Source organism: Amphiprion ocellaris, chromosome 23 (genome assembly GCF_022539595.1).
Source record: "Amphiprion ocellaris isolate individual 3 ecotype Okinawa chromosome 23, ASM2253959v1, whole genome shotgun sequence".
Classification (NCBI taxonomy): Eukaryota; Metazoa; Chordata; class Actinopteri; family Pomacentridae; genus Amphiprion; species Amphiprion ocellaris.
The window spans coordinates 12,381,905-12,401,750 of record NC_072788.1 but is presented as its reverse complement, the minus strand read 5'-3'; the positions used below and the strand labels follow the sequence as shown (position 1 = coordinate 12,401,750).

Here is a 19,846-nt window from a genome sequence, read left to right as displayed (position 1 = left end):
AAAAACCCAGACTGTCATGAGACAACGCTCAACCCTGATTCTGGATTGTGCTTTCCCAGCCTTTTGATTAAAAAAAAAAAAAAAAAAAAAAAAAATTCCCATCTGCTCCAAAAAATAGATTTATGAGGTTATCGGGTATCAAACTTTTTTTTCCGCAGGTTTTGAACATCAGAATGTGTCCTGAATACCATTTGCTGCTGCAAATATTTTTTTCTTCAGTTGGGGCTGTACTAAGAAAGTAAAAATGCTGACTTGAACCAAAAACTATTCTTTGCTGTGATGACACTAAAGAACAGTTGTACAACAGTCTTGCATTGACAGACCATCCATCAGTGCTGTGTAGAACCCTCTGCTGCACATCATTCTGCTACAAAAAAAAACAAAATGTTAAAGCAATTCCAAACATCCAGGGAATGAATTTTAATTTTCTTCATGTAGGTTGCTGCCTGTAGGTTGTTGTTTCCTGCAGTTAAGGGGATCTAGAAAACGCCCTTATAACCACAGTCTGTTGAATCAGACTAGTTCCACAAAGAACCTGTTGGCAAGAGGTCATTTAAAAACCCCTAAAGGTGCCTCAAAGAACCGATCAAAAAAATGGTTCCTTTGGTGCCATAATTCTTGCTCCACAAAACTTTTGCAAATATAGGTTCTTTATGGAACAATTTCCTAGATAGATATTTGATTGCTGACATCAGAATCATTTCTTGATCTCTATTAGAATATACTAAATATTTTTGGTTCTGCACAGTTTTATACATCTACAGTCACCAGTTAATGTTGTGTCTCTATGGATCAGGTTAACCTTGCATGTTGTAGAGATTCGGGGTGTATCTGGTCTAAAAATGTGAGACAATTGCAGCTTTCTACAAATTTTTAGATAAATTTAATCTTTTTTGTTAATTTTTCAAACCAAATCACCCAATATCTTCATGGAGAAACTCTACAATGAAAGTTTTGTTTGTTACAACCTACACATTGTAGTAGAATTGTGAATCAGTGAGCTTTTGTATGAAACCACTGTAATAGCCATGTAGAGAGATCAGCTGTGTGTCTTTTTATTGGTTGGAAATGATGGTTTATTGCAGCAGTTGAGTCAAAAGGTGGCCCTCATGTTGTTTCTGGTGTTTTTAATCTCCATCTCCAGCTGAGCGATCCTCACCTGCAGAGCGGAAACAACAGAAACACTAAAATGTGGTGCATTAGTTTTTATGACACTCTGAAGTCACACTGTTTGTATACTAACATCTTTCTGGTTGAGCTCTTCCCTCAGGCCTCGAATCTCATCCTGCTGTCTGTAAAATGCCTGCAGCAGCTGAAACACAAAGGAACCTGGGATGAGCCAGGAAGGGAGAAGGAGGAGAAACTTGGTCCACAGTGATCTCAGACGTCCATTATTCTCTTGTACGAAAGATTTCTCGTCTGACCTCGCTCTCGGTGGTCGGCGGCGGCCTCTCGGCAGGTTCGCAACAGTGTGGGGTGCAGCAGTAGGTCCACAGCGGGATCTGGGTCTCGTCTGGCTGCCAGCCCGACAGATCGCTCACATCTCTGGGGTATTTGGCGTCCTGGTAAGCCAGCTGCTCCTCCAGGAAGGCCTGAACAGAGAACGGCAGCAAAACCACCAGACAGAACTTGAAGGAAAGGTTCTCAAGTTTTCAACATCATCTGAAAACGGTAATTGGAACAGATTGTTCTAGCCATTCAGACAATCAGAAGAAAAATCTAGTGTGGGATGTTGTTCGGCCCAGATAATTTGATAATATCTTGATGATTTGCAGTATTTTTTGCAATATTACTCTTCTCAATAATTTGTGTGAGATCAGTTTCAAATCTAATATTTAACTTACATGTGCAGTATTTTAATTAAATGCAAATTTCACTTTCATAACATGTCAGTGTAATCTGCAATATTTGATATTTTCCTCTTACAGCATGTCTTATTGTATATCTTTATGTATTATCAAAAATTTCATTTTTCAGCTGCAATATTTTGATAAAATATTTTATTAATAATTATTAGAATAATACTTTAATTAAATGTCCAGTATTTCACTTATGTACGACATTTTTAACATGTAATATTCCAATTTCAATTTCCAAACCATATTTATTGTGTGTGATATTACTTTACTTCCTCAGTATAATTGCCAGTATTTATTAATTTTCTATTCTGTCCCTTATTTTAGCCTACTTATTCTATTTTCAGTAATGTATTGTGCTTATATCTTACCATTTTTTGTACTGAGCACTGCATTTCTCGTGGTGTAAATTAATTTTTCTGAGCGATATTTGGCAAAAGAATTGCCTTTAATTTACTTTATTCTTTTTTAATCTTATTTTAGTATGGAGGATTCACAGATCCAGTCATAAAAATCTCCTGAACCAAACAATAAACTTATAAATAAATAAAAAAATAAAAAAATAATAATAAAAAAATCTAAGTGTTTGATCTTTCTAAGTTAAAATCAGGATAGTTACAGCTCCCGCATGGTGCAGTCGACATTGTTGCCAATGCACGCTAAAAACGTTCTCGCTCTGCAAGAATATAAAAAGTTACAACAAAACTAAATTAGAGGATTATTTTGACAAGTAATTGCATTTTCGCTTTTAAAGAGTGTGTTTTCTAGATTGTATAAAATATGACAAACCAATCGGTCATTGCTTCCAAAGGAATAAGATCCAGTGTAGATCTGTGAATGGTTAGTTTTCAGAATTTCATGTAAAACAATCTTTAAAATCATGTATATTCATGGATCACATTTACTGCATTCTACCTGCTCTATAAAGTCCAGGTCTGTCCCCATCACAGCGCCACCAGCTGGACCCATCTGGAACCGGAGGGAGCTCAGCTGCCTCACCAGCCCCCTCTCAGCCTGGGTTTCTGGGTAAGGGTTGGCTACTCGAGTCCCAGGCTTCAGGGACATCGGCACTGGGCCTGGTGGAGGGATGTAAGAAACTGGTGGTGGTTGTGGTGGATCACATATGAGATTGAGGATTGAAGACAGGTGGACTACTGACCCCTGTTGATTCCCAAGAGCCACTCCTGAGCCGTCATGGCTGCCTGGTTTCCAGCTGTCATCGGGTATAGATCCTCTTGGAAGGTTCCTGACTGGAAGGATGGGAAGGAACCCCTGTTTTTTCTGCCCTTACTATTAGGTATCTCAGCAGAGTAAGAAAAGCGAGGTCAACGCTCACCTGTTTCCGTGGTACAATCATTGACAGCGGCTCCACCAGGTCTTTGATGGTGATTAGACGATAAAACCGGAAAACCTCACAGGCACATACATCCAGGCCACGTTTTGGCATCACACCTGTAGTGAGTTTAGAGGTCAAAAGAGAGGGACCTGCATGCAGACAAGATCCTAATATAACCAAACAAAAGTTATGTCATATTTTTGCCTGATCATGTTAATTGCAAATATGCGTTTTCTGCTCGTGTTCAAGAGGAAATTAGGACTTGACAGCACAAGATACAGATTAAGGATGTTTCATACAAGTAATTTTTAAGGTTTTATTTAGTGTCATCTATCAACTTAAATGTATCTAAGTAGAGTGTATATAAATATATGCTTATGAAAATCAAATATATCCTGAGTGACTGTTTAAATCAAGTTACATTTGGCTGCTTGGATGCTCAGATAAAGCTTGCAGTGTAGGACGCCATTGACATTAGTCTAACTGTAAACTTTCTGAGAAGCCAACTCATAACTTTGCCTGTTTGTGTGGTCAGGAATATTTGAGTTTTCACAAATTGTTTTTCAGATTACCAAAAATAAAACCGGTGCAGTGCAGAGTCTAAACTATGCTGAAGTGTGAAGTTGGACACTTCTGATTACAGCCAGTTTCTTTTGAAGTTTTAAATGCCCAGGGTCCATGCAGCTCCAAACAAACAGGATGTCTGCAACATTAATTTTGATTTTGATAATACTAAATGCAAAGACTGTGTCCCGTGATGCCCAACTACCCTCTTAGACAAAAAACGGTTCTCTTTAAGCATAGAACACACAAGCTAAGCAGTCTAATGCTGTAAGGAGTGTACAGACCATAGACTGTAGGTACAGACCTGTATTGTAGTATACAGGATACTGGCTGTGTTAATGGTTTGTACATCTATTTTTAACCTTCTTTGATAACTAAAGTTGTTTTCCTAAAACTTGCTGTATGTTATACAACAGCTTAGATGTAAATTTGCTAAGGTGGTTTAAAACTAGCACATACAGGACTAGTACAGTTGGCTAAACATGGTCTTTTTCAAAAGTAGTTGGTTCTTCTTTAAGTGGGTCTTTTTAGTAAAAAGTATTGGCACATATAACTAAAGTACTTTTTTTTTTTACAGTATTTGTGGAGCTACTTAAGATGCTAGAATTAGTTCTATGTTGGGATAAAACAAGTACTGTACACCATGCTAAAGTGAGTACTTTTGTCAAAAGTGTGTATCGGCACAGTTAGCTAAAGTTGGCCCTTTTCTGTACCAACTGGAAAAGGTAACTAAAGTTTATCGTTTTTCAATTATTTGAAGAACTACTTGGAACTAAATTTAACAGGGTTAATCAAGTTTGGCTGAAACAAGTACTGGTGTTGCTAGCTAGCCAATGTTAATGCTTTTTGTTGATAAAGTTATTCAAGTTAGCCAAGTTGCGCTGAAACACGGCTAGCCAAAGTTAATGCTTTCTGTCTAACACACATCTCGGTACAACTAGTCAAGTAAGTCTTTTTTAAAATAAGTATATCTACAGCTTGTTTAATTGGGTCTTTTTGTATTAAGTATTGGTATATAGAAGTAAATTAGATATTTGAATTATTTGTAGAGCTACATGGTTCATTAAGTTAACCAAGTTGTGCTAAAACAAGTACTGGTACAGCTAGCTGAAGTTAGCACTTTTTCCTCTGAAGTGCACATTGGTACACTTGATTAAAATTTGTTATTTTCTAAATAAAGTATTGGTACAGTTTGGTTAAGTTTTGTCCTTTTCTGTAGTAAATATTGGTACAGATAACTAAAGTTTAGCTTTTTTTGAATTATGTGTGCCGTTAATGCTAAAGTTAACTAAGCTGGGCTAAAGCAGGTGCTGCTACAAAAAGACGCAGTTATCTCTTTCTGTTTAAAACGCATGTCATTACACCTAGCCAAATTGGTCTTTTTTGTAAAGTAAGTGCTTAAACAGCATGCTTCCGCGGGTTTTTCTTTTGAAATAAGTATGGGTAAATAAAGTTGATCTGTTTTATTTGTAGAGCTACAGTCAAAGGTAGCACTTTTTGTGTAAAATACATATTGGTACAGTTGGCTCAAAGTGGCTAAGTTGGTCTTTATTATACATTAAGTACTGCTGCAGGTAAAAAACTGATGGAGGCTGTGTTTGAGGTTAAATCTGATTGCTTTCTTTGCTAGTGTCATTTTTAATGTACCGTAGATCTTACTACATTTTGTTTTGTCAACAGTTGTGGGTGTGCGTGGGTTAATCCATTTGTCGATGTGTTTGTTGATCCTACCAAGTCCTTTCTGTGGCAGCAGGGACCTGTACTCCGTCAGGAAGCTGATGTAAGGTTTCTCAGCGCTCACCTCGTAGTACCGGATGTTTCCATCACCCTGCAAACACAAAGACAACACTTATTGTGAGACTTAACCTAATTTCAGCTACTTAAGATTGGTTTGTCCCTTTCAAACCCAAACAGCTGCAAGGAAATAGTCCAAAGTGCAAAATGAGTAAATGTAGTTTTATACCTTTCCAGCCAGGTACAGCATGTGTGTGTCCGGGTCGTAGAACGGGAAGAGAACTCCTGCAGAACCGTCCAGGTCTTCTTCATACAGAGGCTCAGATAAGTCATCCTGCTCACAAATACATGCAGACAAAATGAAAAAGAAGTTGCTGTCAAATGTAGCAGCAAACTGGAAACACAGTTTGGAAAAAAATGTACAAAATAAAATGCTAAATAATATTCTGAGTTAGTTCAGATAGGTGGCAGCTTTAATTGTCTATTCTGGTCTATTAAATAATGGCAGAAAAAAGCAACTTTTCCATTATCACCTATTCTGATCTTATTTTTTTTCATATTTTCATCATTTCCATTTGGAGTTTCTTATGCACAAATTGAAAATCTGCATAAAAACAGGTGCCTAGATGCACAAACTAGACTTTGGGCTACAGATTTCTTTAATCCCTGCAATAATAGCAATTTTCACTGGCCTTAAGCTGTGCTGCTTCTTCGGCTTTTAACTGACCAGCAAGCAACTAACCAGTAATGTTTCAGTTTTACCGAAAGACAAACATACCACTCTCAGTATAGAGATTTAGTACTTTGAATCTGTTGTTTAATAAATCCACTAAACATGATGCAACTTAATCAGTCCAGCTCTGTACCACTTTATGCAGCAGTAGTCCAGTTTAATCTGTTTTTCATACATATTTTTATGTCCCGCCACATCCAAACAATGCTGCATGATGATGCTGGTCATTGTATATTAAACAAGGTCAAAAAAAATGATCAGATTAAAGATAAAGGGAGAAAATGTGTCTTACAGGGTCCCAGAGGACGATCTGTCTGTGGTTCCAGGGTGAGCTGCCAGTGGACAGAAGCATCTTTAAGGCTCCAATGTATAAAACTTTGTTGGCCCTGTGCGACTTACCGCTGGACACCTGCAGGAACATTAGTAGCATGACTGCAAATCCACAGGCCCACACAGTCAGAGCAAATAAACACTTCAAAAACACACCTGTAAAATCTTTCCCGTCCGTGGGTCCAGGACTCGAACCCGTCTGTCTTTGGATGTGACCGCCAGCCTGCTGCCATCGGTGTTGAAGCTGACCGACAGGAGCAGCGCCTCGGACGGGTAGCGGTGGTGGACGGGCATCAGCACCACCCGGACCGGCTGCCTGATTACAGCACCTGCCTGGGAAACATCCCAGAGCAGGACCTGGAACGATACCAGGGACAAAGTCAAGCCAGTTCTGCAGGGTGAGTTTACGTGAACACACCGAAACACCAAGCTGATGGCTACTATTTTACACCTGCTGGGTTTAATTGTAAAATCTCTGTCAGTGTCTTAGTTTAATAATATATATAAAGATAGAAGAAATATTGAGATGCTTTAGTTGTGCAAAAGTAGTAATATAGTGACGTAAAAATACTCCATTACTATTAATTCTATTTCAGTAAAAATACATAAGTATTAGCAGCAAAATGTATTTACAGTATTAAAGTCAAAGTACTGGTCTGTTTTTTAATGGAAACTTCATGCAAAATGTTGTGTTCATATTATGAATATTTTCAGGGTTACATTCCCTTGTAGTACGTGGGAATCGGTTTAAATTTTGTGCTTTTTAATTCATGTTATTATTTTTGGAGTGCAAAGTGACCATGGGCCTTACAGAGAATCACCCAGAAAAAATTAACTACTACCAACACTGAGTTTTGCATATTTGCTGACTTTGTACATGTCTTTGTGATTCTTTTGGATCTCCTTGCAGTCAGTTTTAGCCCTGCTTGCAGTAGTTTTACATCTATTTTGTATTAACTTATGTGTTTTGTGTATCTTTTCGATACTTTTGAAGTAGTTGGCTACATTTTTTTGGAATTTTGTGCCGTGTTGTGGTTGCTTGACAGAGAGTCTGGGCCTCTGTCTGCTCTATCTGTTCAATAACCCTTTAATTGTAGTCACCCAGGTACTTAAAGCAATATAGTTTATTTAAACAGTGGTATAATTCTGAAATTCCTGTTAGAATGACTAATGCTGTGCCCATTTTAGCCCATTATTGGTTTAATTCTAGATGCCAACGTGTGCCAGAAATGTAGGTTAGCAAATATATGCACCAGAGTTGGATGATGTTTGGTCCTGTAATGCAGACACTGTTCAGGACCTTCCGTTTTGACATATTCGGCTGTTTTATTTTTTCTCCATGTTCCAAGAAAACAGTGGCTAAGTGTGTGCAATCGATTAGTGTGCATTTTAAGAACTAGACAAATAAATAGACTACTTCAGGTCAGAGGGTGTCAGTTCAGGCTTAGTTTAGGAAATATGTTGCTCCGCCATCTGAGGTTTTGTTCTGAGTTTACTTATTTGTTATTTGGGACCCAAAATGAACTTCTGTAAAATATTTTGCCAGACTTGTGAGAATTTCATATTTTATCAGACCCGTTAATTTTTGTATTTTCACCCACAGTAAAACGTCTTACTTAAGAAGCAATTTTAAGGGTTCAATATATCCCCCAAAACAGTTGCATTTGGTGACGATGCAGACAAAATAGTTTCCAGCAGATCCAAATAATTAAATGGCTACAGCAGTGGCCAGTTTTCATTATTTGCACATGAAAATGGAAAAAAGTGCACATTTTTCAACACAAGGCTAGTTTTCAAGCAGTAGAATTTGATGTTTGAAAATATGTTGTTTTTATATGTGCAAAGTTACAGCTACTTTCCTGTTGCCTTCATGTTGAAATTGAACAGCATTTCAGACTTATTTTGCCTCACTAAATGTTCCCATGTGTTACAGTGTGCCATTTCATGATTGGAATATAAATAGTAAATGATGATGGTACTGTAGTGTCCAAAATAGGGTTAAATATAACAAAAGTTCTGATTTGTACATCAGTCCTGACAAAAAATGTAGTTTTCAGTTGATGTCTTTGACCTTGTAGTCATAGGCGGAGCTCAGCAGCAGGTTCTCGGCGGTTGGATGCCACTCAATCAGAGCCACCCTCCTGGAGTGACCCATCAGAGTCTTCCTGGCCTTGGTGAGGTTCTGTTGGACGCCACAGACCGGTATGTCCCAGATCTTCACCTGCAACCAACACATACACTATTACTAATACATTTACCAGCATTAAACCAAACCTCAGCATCAAATTTTGGCATAAACACAGAGGATGACATACAGTGCAGTCTTCAGAGCACGAGGCGATGCAGTGATCGTCGAATGGGTTCCACTTGACGTCCAGGACTCTGGCTCTGTGACCACACACCCTCGGGTGCTGAGGGTCAACCCTGCCTGTCTGAGACACGGCATGACGACATTTTACCTACTGGGCACTCACCTGCACAAAAAAACCTGGATTTTTTAATAAAATATAAAAGTTTAAGTAGCACCAAATTACATTTTTTTAAACAGAAAACCAACACAATGAAAGGAAAAGTTCTATGTGTATTAGCTCTCTTGCAAAGAATTCATGGTTATAAGTTAAATATGAAACTACAGTTGACAACCAACTAGCTTAAACTAGAATGGTAAAAAGCAGTGGTGTTGTTTAAGCCCAGCCATCCAAGGCTATGGCTCCAAGTGTTTAATAATCATTGTGATTATGTGTTACAGTGCTTAAAACTGATATGATAGAGTTGAACAAAACCAGAATGTTATTTTACTCTTTGTAGAAGTCTGATCTGGTTAATAAAATATTTTTTCTGTCACGTTAAATGTTCTATTGCAAAAAAAACATATATTTTACTGTCACACAGCAGTGACATCACTGTGTACATAACTGCATATAGAGCGTGATATCTGTAATTATTAAAATAACTAAACAGACAACAGGTCGCTGAGTAACCATGAAAACACATTTTATTGTTTCATTATAAGATACTAAGACGTTACTTTGTTAACTACATTGGCAGCAGAATTACTCTGATTATTGCTAATTAATTTTGGGTGTTGTGTTTTGGGACTTTATGGGGAAACTTATTTTTTCCTGACCATCACCTGCATCTCTTCTCATAGAATATTTAAAGGGATTTCTACATTCTATGAAAACATCAAAGGAACATTTTAACATGTAAATCTCACTTTTAACTCACTGTGATAATAATGTTGCAGTTGGATGACGTTTCTTTACCTTGGATGCAGTGTCTCATATTTTATATTCGTTTTACTGTGAAATAACGTCAAAGTGGAACAATTACTAGGTTACAATCTGAAGATTTCTGGGCTGGACTGAGCTCCCAATGTGTCAAGAACCCTACAGGCATCTTTAAAACTCGCTATTTTACACTGAATTTTTAATCCACATTGCTTCAATATATTTTATTAGCCGAAGATGGTAAAATGGGTTTTGGCTAGCTTTTAGCTAAGCTAAACTAGCCACTTGCCGGATTCGTATTTCCTCAGCAGAAACTTCTCATCTAAGTCTCAAAAAGGAAGCAATAGGGTTTTAATATTGAAATGGGAAAGGCCCACAAACATGATGGATGGGCAGAACCAGGAAAGACCCGCCCCCGGCACACTCGGTCACCACGGCGATGAAGCAGGGGTTGGCTGAGCAGTAGTGGTTGTCATGGACGCTGCGTGTGATTGGCACCCCGTCATAACTGTGCTCCTTGGTGGCGGGTTTTCCGAAAACATGACGAAACTTGGAGCAGTGGAAAGACGAACGCCACGACATCTGGAGGGCAGGAAACGCCACAGGAGGAAGGTTAGCGGGTTTGAGATTTTTGCTTTTCATAGCTTAAATTATCAGATGGAAATAAATAATAGGAAACAAAGAGAAGTGTCTGTATTTGTATTAGTCATGTTATGAGGACATAAATCTGTTATATAATGAGGGCAAAAAAACAAGTTAATGTTAATCATTTAGGTTAAGGTAGGGTTCAGATACTGTTTTGGTAATGGTCACATTCAGGTTTGACTAAGGTTAGTGTAAGGTTAAGGTTTAGTCTAAGGTTAAGATAAGGTAGGGTTAAGCTTAGATAGGTTAAGATTATATTAACTGTCTGAATACAAAGCAGTTTCAAGGCATTTTCTTTGCCCCTGTCACATTTTTCCTTACTGCGGGCTCATTTGTCATTGTATAAAATACTGGACATCTATAGAAACAGAACAACCATGAAAAACGATTTTTAAAAAAACTCAGAAATGTCTTCTGTGCAGTTTAACACAGTTATATGATAAATCAAAAAAGGACAAAAAATTTGAAAGTTCAGTTTCATTGATAATTTATTTTACAAAAACTGGAACTGAAAAAGTTCCAAATCTACACAATTTTTAAAGTGCCCACAGTTGTTACCAATACTGTAAAAATAGGGGATGTACATGCAATAGCTATTTTACTACTTGCATTTGAAATTTGTTTCCGTAGTTGTCTTCTATCTTCTCTGTGTACACACTGCCTACAGTTCAGCTGAAAAGTCCCTGAATTTTCATCACATCACTGTTGGTCACAGCTGAATCACGAATGGCTTCACCTTTGCACTGAGTGTTGCAGAATTTTAGTTTTTTACAGAATCTGCTTAGTACAAACGGTTTATTTTTTGCAATGTTTTAAATATAACATGTAGAATTAAGTGAGTCTGATGAAATATCTCAATTTTGGTTTATGGTTGAGTTTCCCAACAGAACCACACATCAGATTGGATTTATCTAAGAACTGTTGGAACTACTACTTGACAAATGGTGTAATTTTGGTGATTTCTTTTTAAAAAATGACATCTTTCAAACTCACAGTTTTTCAATCCAAGCTTAAAATAGTGATTTAAAAAAAAAAATAGGTCTATTTAATCCTGATATTTAAACTGAACCAACTTGATAAACTCTTTGCATGAATCAAATTCAGTAAAAAAATAAAATAAAAATATGTGCATGTTGGCGCAACTGTGAACCCACAGGTGACTCAACTGCGACCAACAGTCGTATGACAAAAATTATTTTCTGCATAACTGCAGGCAGTGTTTACACAGAGCAGAGGGGAAAGTATGGGAACAAATTAAGAATATAAGTTGCAAAGTGTCCATAGAGGTGCTGCTTTTTTTTCCCCAGTAGTGGTAACACCTGTTGGTACTTGTCGAATCCATTTTTTTGTTGTTGTTTTTGTAAGATAAATATGTAAACAAATTCAATTTCCATACTTTATATATTAATAACATTCTGACTGTTGTGTTTCTGTAACTTCGTGTGCAGACTGAAGGCGTCTGGAAACTCTGTCAATCGTGACGACTGACTTTTAACGCATCTTGACCAGGCTGTTCACGTGAGGTTTAAGTTGAAGAAGATTAAGTTAAGATCTGATTAAGATTAAAGTGAAGATGAAGTTTGGTTTGGGTTTGGTTAAAAGTATGTAACTCAAGGTAGTGTCTTCTGAAGGGATGGAAACACATCCTTTCAGAAGTCGCAAGCGTGTGTGTGCGTGGGTGGGTGTGCGCGTGCGTGCGTCAGGTCGACATAATCTCATAATAGCGCTGTGGAAATTCAGCAGCTGCATTATCTCATCTAATCAATAATGCACTCAGCTGTTATTACTGGCTTCCATAATCTTATCAATAATAAATCAATTTCTTCAATAACTTAACTTTTTAATCATTCATACACATTCACACACACACACACACACACACATAGATCCATCATCCACGGCAGCATGTTTGTCCCTTTTAAATATTTACAGGTTACATGCTCGCTCTTTGTTGTTACTAATTCCTTCTTGACCTCTGACCTTTACTGTGGCTGCTCAAGATCAGATTTCTGCCTGTTTAGATGAGTGTTTCACAGTGTTGATGCTAAGCTAAGCTAACCAGCTGCTAGCTACAGCTTCATATTTACCTGACAGACAGAGTTAGATGCCAGCCTCATCTTCTAGCTCACTGAGAGAGAATGAATACTTCAAGGTGCTTGAGTATTCTTTATGTTCTTTAACTTCTATTAAACTTCCAGGTCGAATTTATACGTCACTACACAGTAAAATCAGTCTTATGACTACAGAACTCTCTTCAATTCATGAATATTTGATTATATTTTAAACTGAAACATCATAGGAATTGTGGTAAATATCTCTAATCTTGTATACCAGTTTATCCAAAGACATACATGCACAAATTTTCCTTTACTTATATTATTTCTTTATTACTGAGTCTCTACTACAGGTTTAACATTTTCCTAAAAACTTGATTAAAGTAATATTTTCTTACCTTAGATACCGTCATGTAGGAATCACTGGCTCAGCCTCCTGCAAACAAACTTCTGCTGTTACTGCTAGTTATACTGTTGCCACCACACAGCTTAAGACATCCGCCTGCCACCTGAATCTCCAGCTAATATAACTAGGAGACTAATTCACCATTTTCTACAAACTGAGGTGTTCTGAGTCGACAGTCCTGCTGACTTCTGACTTCATCCACCTCTGAGTGTGTGTTCACTCCTGATCATTGACATCTAGCCTCTGCTTCCACATTAGCCGAGCTGTTTATGCACGGCTGCTCGCGCACAAACACCCCTCCACAATCCGATATGACTGACGCACACGTTTACACAAAGACACAGCTCCGAGCACCAAGACGACGCCACTGATGTCTGTAAATCTTTTGCGGACAATGTAGATAAAAAAGAAGTATGAAGAAGTCTGGAAATCACGTGCAGCTGCAGCTCTAAATGATTAAGACGCCACTGTTTTACTATTATGATTTTATCTTTAACTATTATTAATTGGACTTGGCTTTGGGATCATTTCCTCATCACAGGCAGGTTTCATAACATCTGCTTCTAAGTGGTATTTGACTGAAGTCACATTTAAGGTCGAAATGGATCCCACGTTTCTGTTTGTGCAGAGTCAGATTAAACAATGTAGTATGAGTTCACAAATATATAAAACTGAACAGCGTTTGCTGAAACAACACTACAAGTTCGAACAAACCATGAAATGAAAGCTTTATGAAAAATATTGGAATGTTTTTGTTTTTAAAATATATTCCTGATCTACAGTATTACTGGTATATTTGAAAGGAATTGCTTCACTTGCATTTTTTGATTCATGTGTTTAAGTTTGAGAGGTACATCTTGAAGTTTTAGGGGCACATGGAAGTTTGAGGGGCAGATTTTGAAATGTATGGGGCAGATGTTGCAGTTAGATGAACGGATGTTTAAATTTGAGGGGCAGATGTTGCAATAAGAGAAGCAAATGTATAACTGTGTGGGGCAGATGTTGAAGTGGAAGGGGCAGATAATGAAGTTTAAGAGACAGATATTGAAATGGTAAGGGCAGCAGTTAAAGTTTGAGGGGCAGATGTGCAGTTTGAGGAGTAGATGTTGCAGTAAGACAAACAGATGTGTAAGTGAGAGGGACAGATGTGGTGTGAGGACCAGTTGTAGAGGTGTAAGGGGCAAGTGTAGAGCTCTGAGGTACAGCTCTGGAACTGTGAGGGGCAGATGTAGCAGTTTGACAGGCAACTGTAGAGCTGTAAGATTGAGATATGGAAGTTTGAGGGGTAGATGTTGAACTGTGGGGGGAAGATGTTGAAGTTTGAGCGGCAGATGTAGAGCTGAAAGATGCAGATGTTGAAGTTTGAGAGACAGATGTTGAACTGTGGGGGGAAGATGTTAAAGTTTGAGAGGCAGATGTTGAGCTGTAAGATGCAGATGTTGAAGTTTGAGTGGTAAATGTTGAACTGTTTGGGGCAGATGTTGAAGTTTGAGTGGTAAATGTTGAACTGTTTGGGGCAGATGTTGAAGTTTGAGTGGTAAATGTTGAACTGTTTGGGGCAGATGTTGAAGGTTGAGGGGCAGATGTTGACGTGTGGGGGGAAGATGTTGAAGTTTGAAGGGCAGATGTTGAAGTTTGAAGGGCAGCTGTAGAGCTGTAAGATGCAGATGTTGAAGTTTGAGGGGTAGATGTTGAACTGTGGGGAGCAGATGTAGGGCTGAGGGGGGCAGATGTTGAACTGTGAGGACCAGATGTTGAACTATGAAGAGCAGATGAGCCACTGGATGGGCAGTGGCATTTGTTGCCCTGGGGGTAGAACTCGGCGACAGTTGTGTGCAGAGGACACTGAGCTCCAGGAAACACTGTGAACTCTGAGTCTTTGGTCCTCAGCAGGTCATGAAGCTCCGCCAGCGTCTTTGCCTGCAGATGTTTGTTTTTAGCGTCATCGGGAACGTTGTTGCCCCAGTGAGCGCTCGCTATCCAGGCCTCCATGTTGGTGCTGTAGCAGCAGAAAGCCGTCCAGAGCATGGAGGGAATGTTGACCCTGTTGTTGAGGATGTTGCTGAAGCTCGGCTGTGCTCCAGTTACCACGAAGCCTTCAGTGAAGCCGCTGCTGTTGGTGCAGTATTTATCCATCACACATCGGATGCAGCTCTCCATCCTGCTCCAGCTGCCCTTGTTGAACGAACTTGCTTGTGGAACAATGTTGGTCAAGGTGAACGTCGACCGCTTGTCGTTTTCCGTGCTGGCATAAGAACTGGGAATTATGTGACCTCTGTCGAACATCCCATTGCTTCTGAAATCAGTGTCAACAGCCTGGTGATTGTAGGACGTCTGTTTGTGTTTGCCCATCATGTTCTTGTTAACAAGTTCATTCTCAAGCTGTAAAGAGATAAAGGTAGAGAAGTGTTGCAGTGAATAACAAAACAGTATAAACGCCAGTGTTTTATTACACTGTAAGAGTGTGTGGGCGTTTTCAAAATTCACCACTGGAGTAGGAACAGTTGAACCACAGAGTAGTTTGAGCCATCGTGGAGTCTGTGCATCAACATTATTTTAACACTAAATACATGTTTTTGTCTTTGGAAACGGAATGTACAGTCTTTGCTTTACACTCTTTATTAAATCTTGAGCATGGGGGTGATAGTTTGTTCATAAATGGGATTCATGGTTTGTTCGAACTGCCAGTCGGATGGTCTGATACATAAGGTATCATTCATAAGTATTTCAGTACTGTGACTGGCCAGGTGTCTAAAGGTGAAACAGACTTGTTTTCATTCACTATTTGGCATTTTTCAAGTGAACAATCCAGTGCAGCAAAATCTACAGCTCATTTAAGTGCGGCCTGAACCTTTATGCTTGTTCCGAGCCCCAACTGTAGAACCTCGGGCAGTTCAGAATAGAGGGTAGATGCTTCTGAAAAACTGCTGACTGAACTCAGCAAGTGCCATTTTTCTTCCCTCTCAATGTCATTGCAAAATTGCAGTCTTCTCTCTATTGCACTCTTCAATGTAAAATTCAACATATAACAAACCTCCATTGTTCTATTTCTTATGTGCTCATACAACAATTTTTTGTTGTTTTGTTGCACTTGGAGTTATTGTTGCTTTCAAAGTTGTCAGATTGTGCAGCGTTATTGAAACAGAAAGGTTGAAAAGGGTCATTCTTATAAACTTTCACGCCATAGGAAGTCGCCTTTTGATTGTCTACATACTGAGACTGTTGGAAAATCCTTCGCCGTCGTTTTCCGACTCCTTTAGATTTGTTTGTAATCCAAAAGCAAAGGGGCCCTCAGTAGCTCTGATACTAGTCCTGGCACCGGAACTAACCTGGTCATCACACTTGAATCATGGATGTGACTATATTAGTAACCAAAAATGAAATGTTAAGACACCTACCTGTGGTTCTATCTTCCAGTGTTTTTTAGGTCTCCCTTTTCCTTCGACTCCTCTGTACTTGTAAGCAGAAAACACTGGGATCTTGTTCTTGATGTCGTACAGCGTCACAAACCTTCTCTTGTTCCTGTAAGTTTGGCAAATGGGCTTGTACCGGTTCTGGTTCAGGATTTTCCCATCCTCCAAGACACCTGGGATCTGCGGTGGTGTTTCCTCAAGAAGAAAGTGGTCACAGTCTGACATTGAGTTCACCACTTCAGCCAACATGGGTGCGATGGACAGGAGGAGGAGAAGAGGAATAACAGGCCAGGAACACCACATGTGTAGTGCTGCCATCTTCAAATGAACTGTGAGGTTTGATCTGAAGAGAAAACAAATGCACTCGTTTGGAAACTGTTTCTTATAGGAGAAAAGTTTAGAAGGTTATTGGGAGGGAGGTTGTGAGGGGATGCCCTGTTTTTGCATAAAGTAGTTGATACCTCAGCTTGATACAAATGAGGAGCAAATGACATGATACCGTATCTCTTGAAACACCACATCTTGCTGCCAGAATGTATTGAACAGCTGCATAGACGTTCATGTGATTGTATGTGAATCAACCACATCTCTGATCTTTCCTATAAGAACCTCTGTTAACTCTATTAACCATTTCAGCCTGGAATTAGCCTCAAGTATGTTGAAGATGTTTAACTTTTGCACTGGATTACGTAGAGGTTGCACCCTGCACTAGGAATTTAGAAAGATTAATCAGTTAACAAGCTGTACAGTAAGTTCAGTCAGAGGTGAAAAAACAAATCAAGAAGAATCAAATTTGATCAGTGATACCAGCATAAAAAGCCAAAATGAACATCAGATAATGGACGACGCCCTTCTCAAAGTGGCGGAAGAAGGTCAAACTAGATTTGTACTGGTGCCACTTGGAAAAGGTGCAGTCGTGCTGGTGTTGTGGCTGAATAACCAAACAAAAATAACCAGAAAGTAAGGAATGTGTTTAACATTGTTTATCGCTGTAATGTGAGCTGCAAATGTTACCTTGTCCAGCTAACTAGCTTACAATCCACAGTAGGTGCTACTCGCAAGGCTAAGTAATGGTGCCAGACATCTGCAATCCTCGGAGGTGGTAGAAATGTACCTGCACCTGTCACACAAGAGGATAGCATAAGAAAAGAACAGCCAACCGTGTTATTTTATAGTAATTCAATATAGGCAAGAAGCAGAATATATCAGTATAAGTCCTTTGATTCATCAAAATGTAGCCATTTTTAAAAATAATCTCAAGACAGGCAATCCTTTATTCAATTGCTTTTAAATAATCAATTTTATTTTTTCTGTTTAAACTGCTAGTACTTTTAGTAAGCTTAATTATTGCAAATGTTTGGAATAATTATTGCTAATGTTTGGTATTGGCAACTCTTTTTAAATTTTCTTTTAGTCTTAGTATTAAGATGGAAGTTTCACAGAAATGAAAAATGCTCACACATCAGAGAACAACTGCATATCTACTGGCTGTGAATCTTCTTTCAACCACTTAATTCAACTCTGTTCCTCGCTGTGGTTTCATCACATTCATATAACTAACAGTCTCTTATTTTGACAGTGGAGAACACATTAAATGCAGTAAATACAGTCAATATTCAGAAGAAGGCTGTTGGCTGATGACCCAACTAAAAACTGTATAGCTTTTAATGTTGATTTGATCTAAGGTCCTTGAACGTTCCCTGAGATGACATGTTACAATTTAAAATAAATTTAGATTTAAATTAGCAACTAATGCAAATTCACACTGAACTTTTAATTTTAAGCTTAAATCCAAACTTGATGTAAAAGTAAAAATTAAAAATGAATGAACATGAAAATGAAAAGAACAACTTACCACCCTCGAAGAGAATCAGTCAAATAGTGTCTTTGTTTCAATACAGCTATGGAAACCAGACACACTTCCTCAAATAATAAGGGGCTTGTGGTGAAAGTCTTTATAATGCTGTACATTCAGCAGTTTATGAAGGCGTTTACTGTAAGTAATATTTTTTATTAATCATTTTTAAATCCCCACATTTCTGACCAGTTCCTCAAACACTTTTCATGCAGTCCTTGAGTTTCCAATGACTCATGAGTCTGAATTTTCTATGATAGCATCATTGAAACCCAAGCATTTGTCTCAAAAACCAAGCATGCATGTTGGTTCTGTTATAGGTTTATCAGTGGTCTTCTGGGAATTTGATAAAATCTGCTGTGTCAAAAATATACATCCAGCAAATATTTGGATAAATGTCAATTTTCACCTCAGCACTTTTGGTAGCTGTCCTTAAGCTTCTGGTTGTATCTTTGACCCCTCTCTTGGCAGAATTGGTGCAGTTAAACTAAATTCATGGTATTTCTCACCCAGACTTGTTTCTTCATCACAATCCACAGGTTCCTGTTGGGCTTTAAGTCAGGATTTTAACTTAGATCAGTCTAAATCCTTCAATCTAGACTAGTTTTAACCCTTTCTTTATCACTTTATTGTTTGTCAAAACACCCAACTGTGTCCAAGATCAACCTTCTGGCTGTTGATTTTAGGTTTTCCTGAAGAATGTGGAGGTAATCCTCCTTCTCCATTGTTAATCTACTTTGTGTAAAGCATCAGTTCCACTGGCAGCAAAACAGACCCAGAGTATAATACTGCCACCACCATGCTTGACAGTAGGTTTGGTGTTCTTGTGTTTATAGACCTCACCTTCTGTCCTCCAAACATATTTGTGGTCATTGTGGCCAAATAGCTCAATTTTTGTTTCATCTAAACTTCAGTGGAGCTTTAAGGTTCTGCTTCTGGAGAAAGAACTTCCTTCTTCATGGAGCTGCTCAGCTCATGTTGACGTAAAACACTGTGAAGACTGACAATTGTGTTTCAGCAGCTTCTAATTCATTGCAGACCTACTTTTAGGTGATTCATGGTTGACTCTCAACCATCTTGACCAATTCTCTCTCAGCAGCAGGTGACAGTTTACGTTTTTTTGCCTGATTGTGGAAGTGACACTGGACCATGCGCTTCATACTTTTTTGATGATTTTGAGATCTGTAGCCGCCTTGAAATGGCTCCAAGTGACTTTCCTGACTTGTTTAAGTAAATGATTTGTTTTTTCAGATCTTTGTTGAGCTCCTCAGACTTTCCCACTGTAGAGTTTGTGTCTAATGAGCATATTAAATGGATCTCATTTAAATTGGCTCAGATGATTCAACAGCTGTAGTGAATTGCAATCATTCACCAGAAGTTATGGGATGATGCCACTTTCTACATCACCAGAAGTGATAATTCAAGTTCTGTGTGTATTTTTGACTCAACAGATCCTGTCACATTTCCATAAGACCTATGGTTAATCTATGAAAGAAACAAAATGCATGATTGTTTTTTGTGACCAAGATGCATGTGTTTCAGCGATTCCATCACAAAAAAAATCAGAACTATAGAAGTCAGTGAAAACTCAAGACTGCCATGATAAACATGGTCTTTACAAGTGTATGGAAACTTTAGTTCATGACAGCAGCACACAAAAGTAGTAACAAAAATATCTGAAATTCAAAAC

At 38.4% G+C, this 19,846-nt stretch overlaps 2 protein-coding genes across 2 annotated transcripts; both read right to left on the bottom strand.

Moving 5' to 3' along the window:
* Positions 1-71: 71 nt before the first annotated feature.
* On the bottom strand, positions 72-13,091 carry coro2ab (coronin 2Ab). Its single transcript, XM_055007709.1, has 14 exons — positions 12,881-13,091; positions 10,165-10,365; positions 8,869-8,985; positions 8,625-8,774; positions 6,710-6,910; positions 6,516-6,632; positions 5,720-5,824; positions 5,488-5,584; positions 3,193-3,308; positions 3,016-3,106; positions 2,772-2,932; positions 1,425-1,592; positions 1,244-1,312; positions 72-1,159 (listed from the first exon to the last, which is right to left on the bottom strand). The coding sequence occupies exons 1-14, from the start codon at positions 12,893-12,895 to the stop codon at positions 1,094-1,096; spliced, it is 1,674 nt and encodes a 557-aa protein (XP_054863684.1). The 5' UTR covers positions 12,896-13,091; the 3' UTR covers positions 72-1,093.
* Positions 13,092-13,168: 77 nt separating this feature from the next.
* Positions 13,169-16,640, bottom strand: LOC118470034 (uncharacterized). The gene is made up of 2 exons (XM_035946483.2): positions 16,287-16,640; positions 13,169-15,270 (listed from the first exon to the last, which is right to left on the bottom strand). The coding sequence occupies exons 1-2, from the start codon at positions 16,617-16,619 to the stop codon at positions 13,954-13,956; spliced, it is 1,650 nt and encodes a 549-aa protein (XP_035802376.2). The 5' UTR covers positions 16,620-16,640; the 3' UTR covers positions 13,169-13,953.
* Positions 16,641-19,846: the final 3,206 nt, after the last annotated feature.

What these genes read in the sequence shown, in the direction of transcription:
- coro2ab (XM_055007709.1), bottom strand. An exon ending in TGATTGTACCACGGAAACAG is followed by an intron (nt 3,107 to 3,192) that starts GTGAGCGTTGAC and finishes CCATCCTTCCAG; the next exon opens with TCAGGAACCTTCCAAGAGGA. An exon ending in GCTCTTGGGAATCAACAGGG is followed by an intron (nt 2,933 to 3,015) that starts GTCAGTAGTCCA and finishes TCCCTCCACCAG; the next exon opens with GCCCAGTGCCGATGTCCCTG.
- LOC118470034 (XM_035946483.2), bottom strand. Translation starts at nt 16,619, where the DNA reads ATGGCAGCACTACACATGTGGTGTTCCTGGCCTGTTATTCCTCTTCTC. An exon ending in ACTGGAAGATAGAACCACAG is followed by an intron (nt 15,271 to 16,286) that starts GTAGGTGTCTTA and finishes ATCTCTTTACAG; the next exon opens with CTTGAGAATGAACTTGTTAA.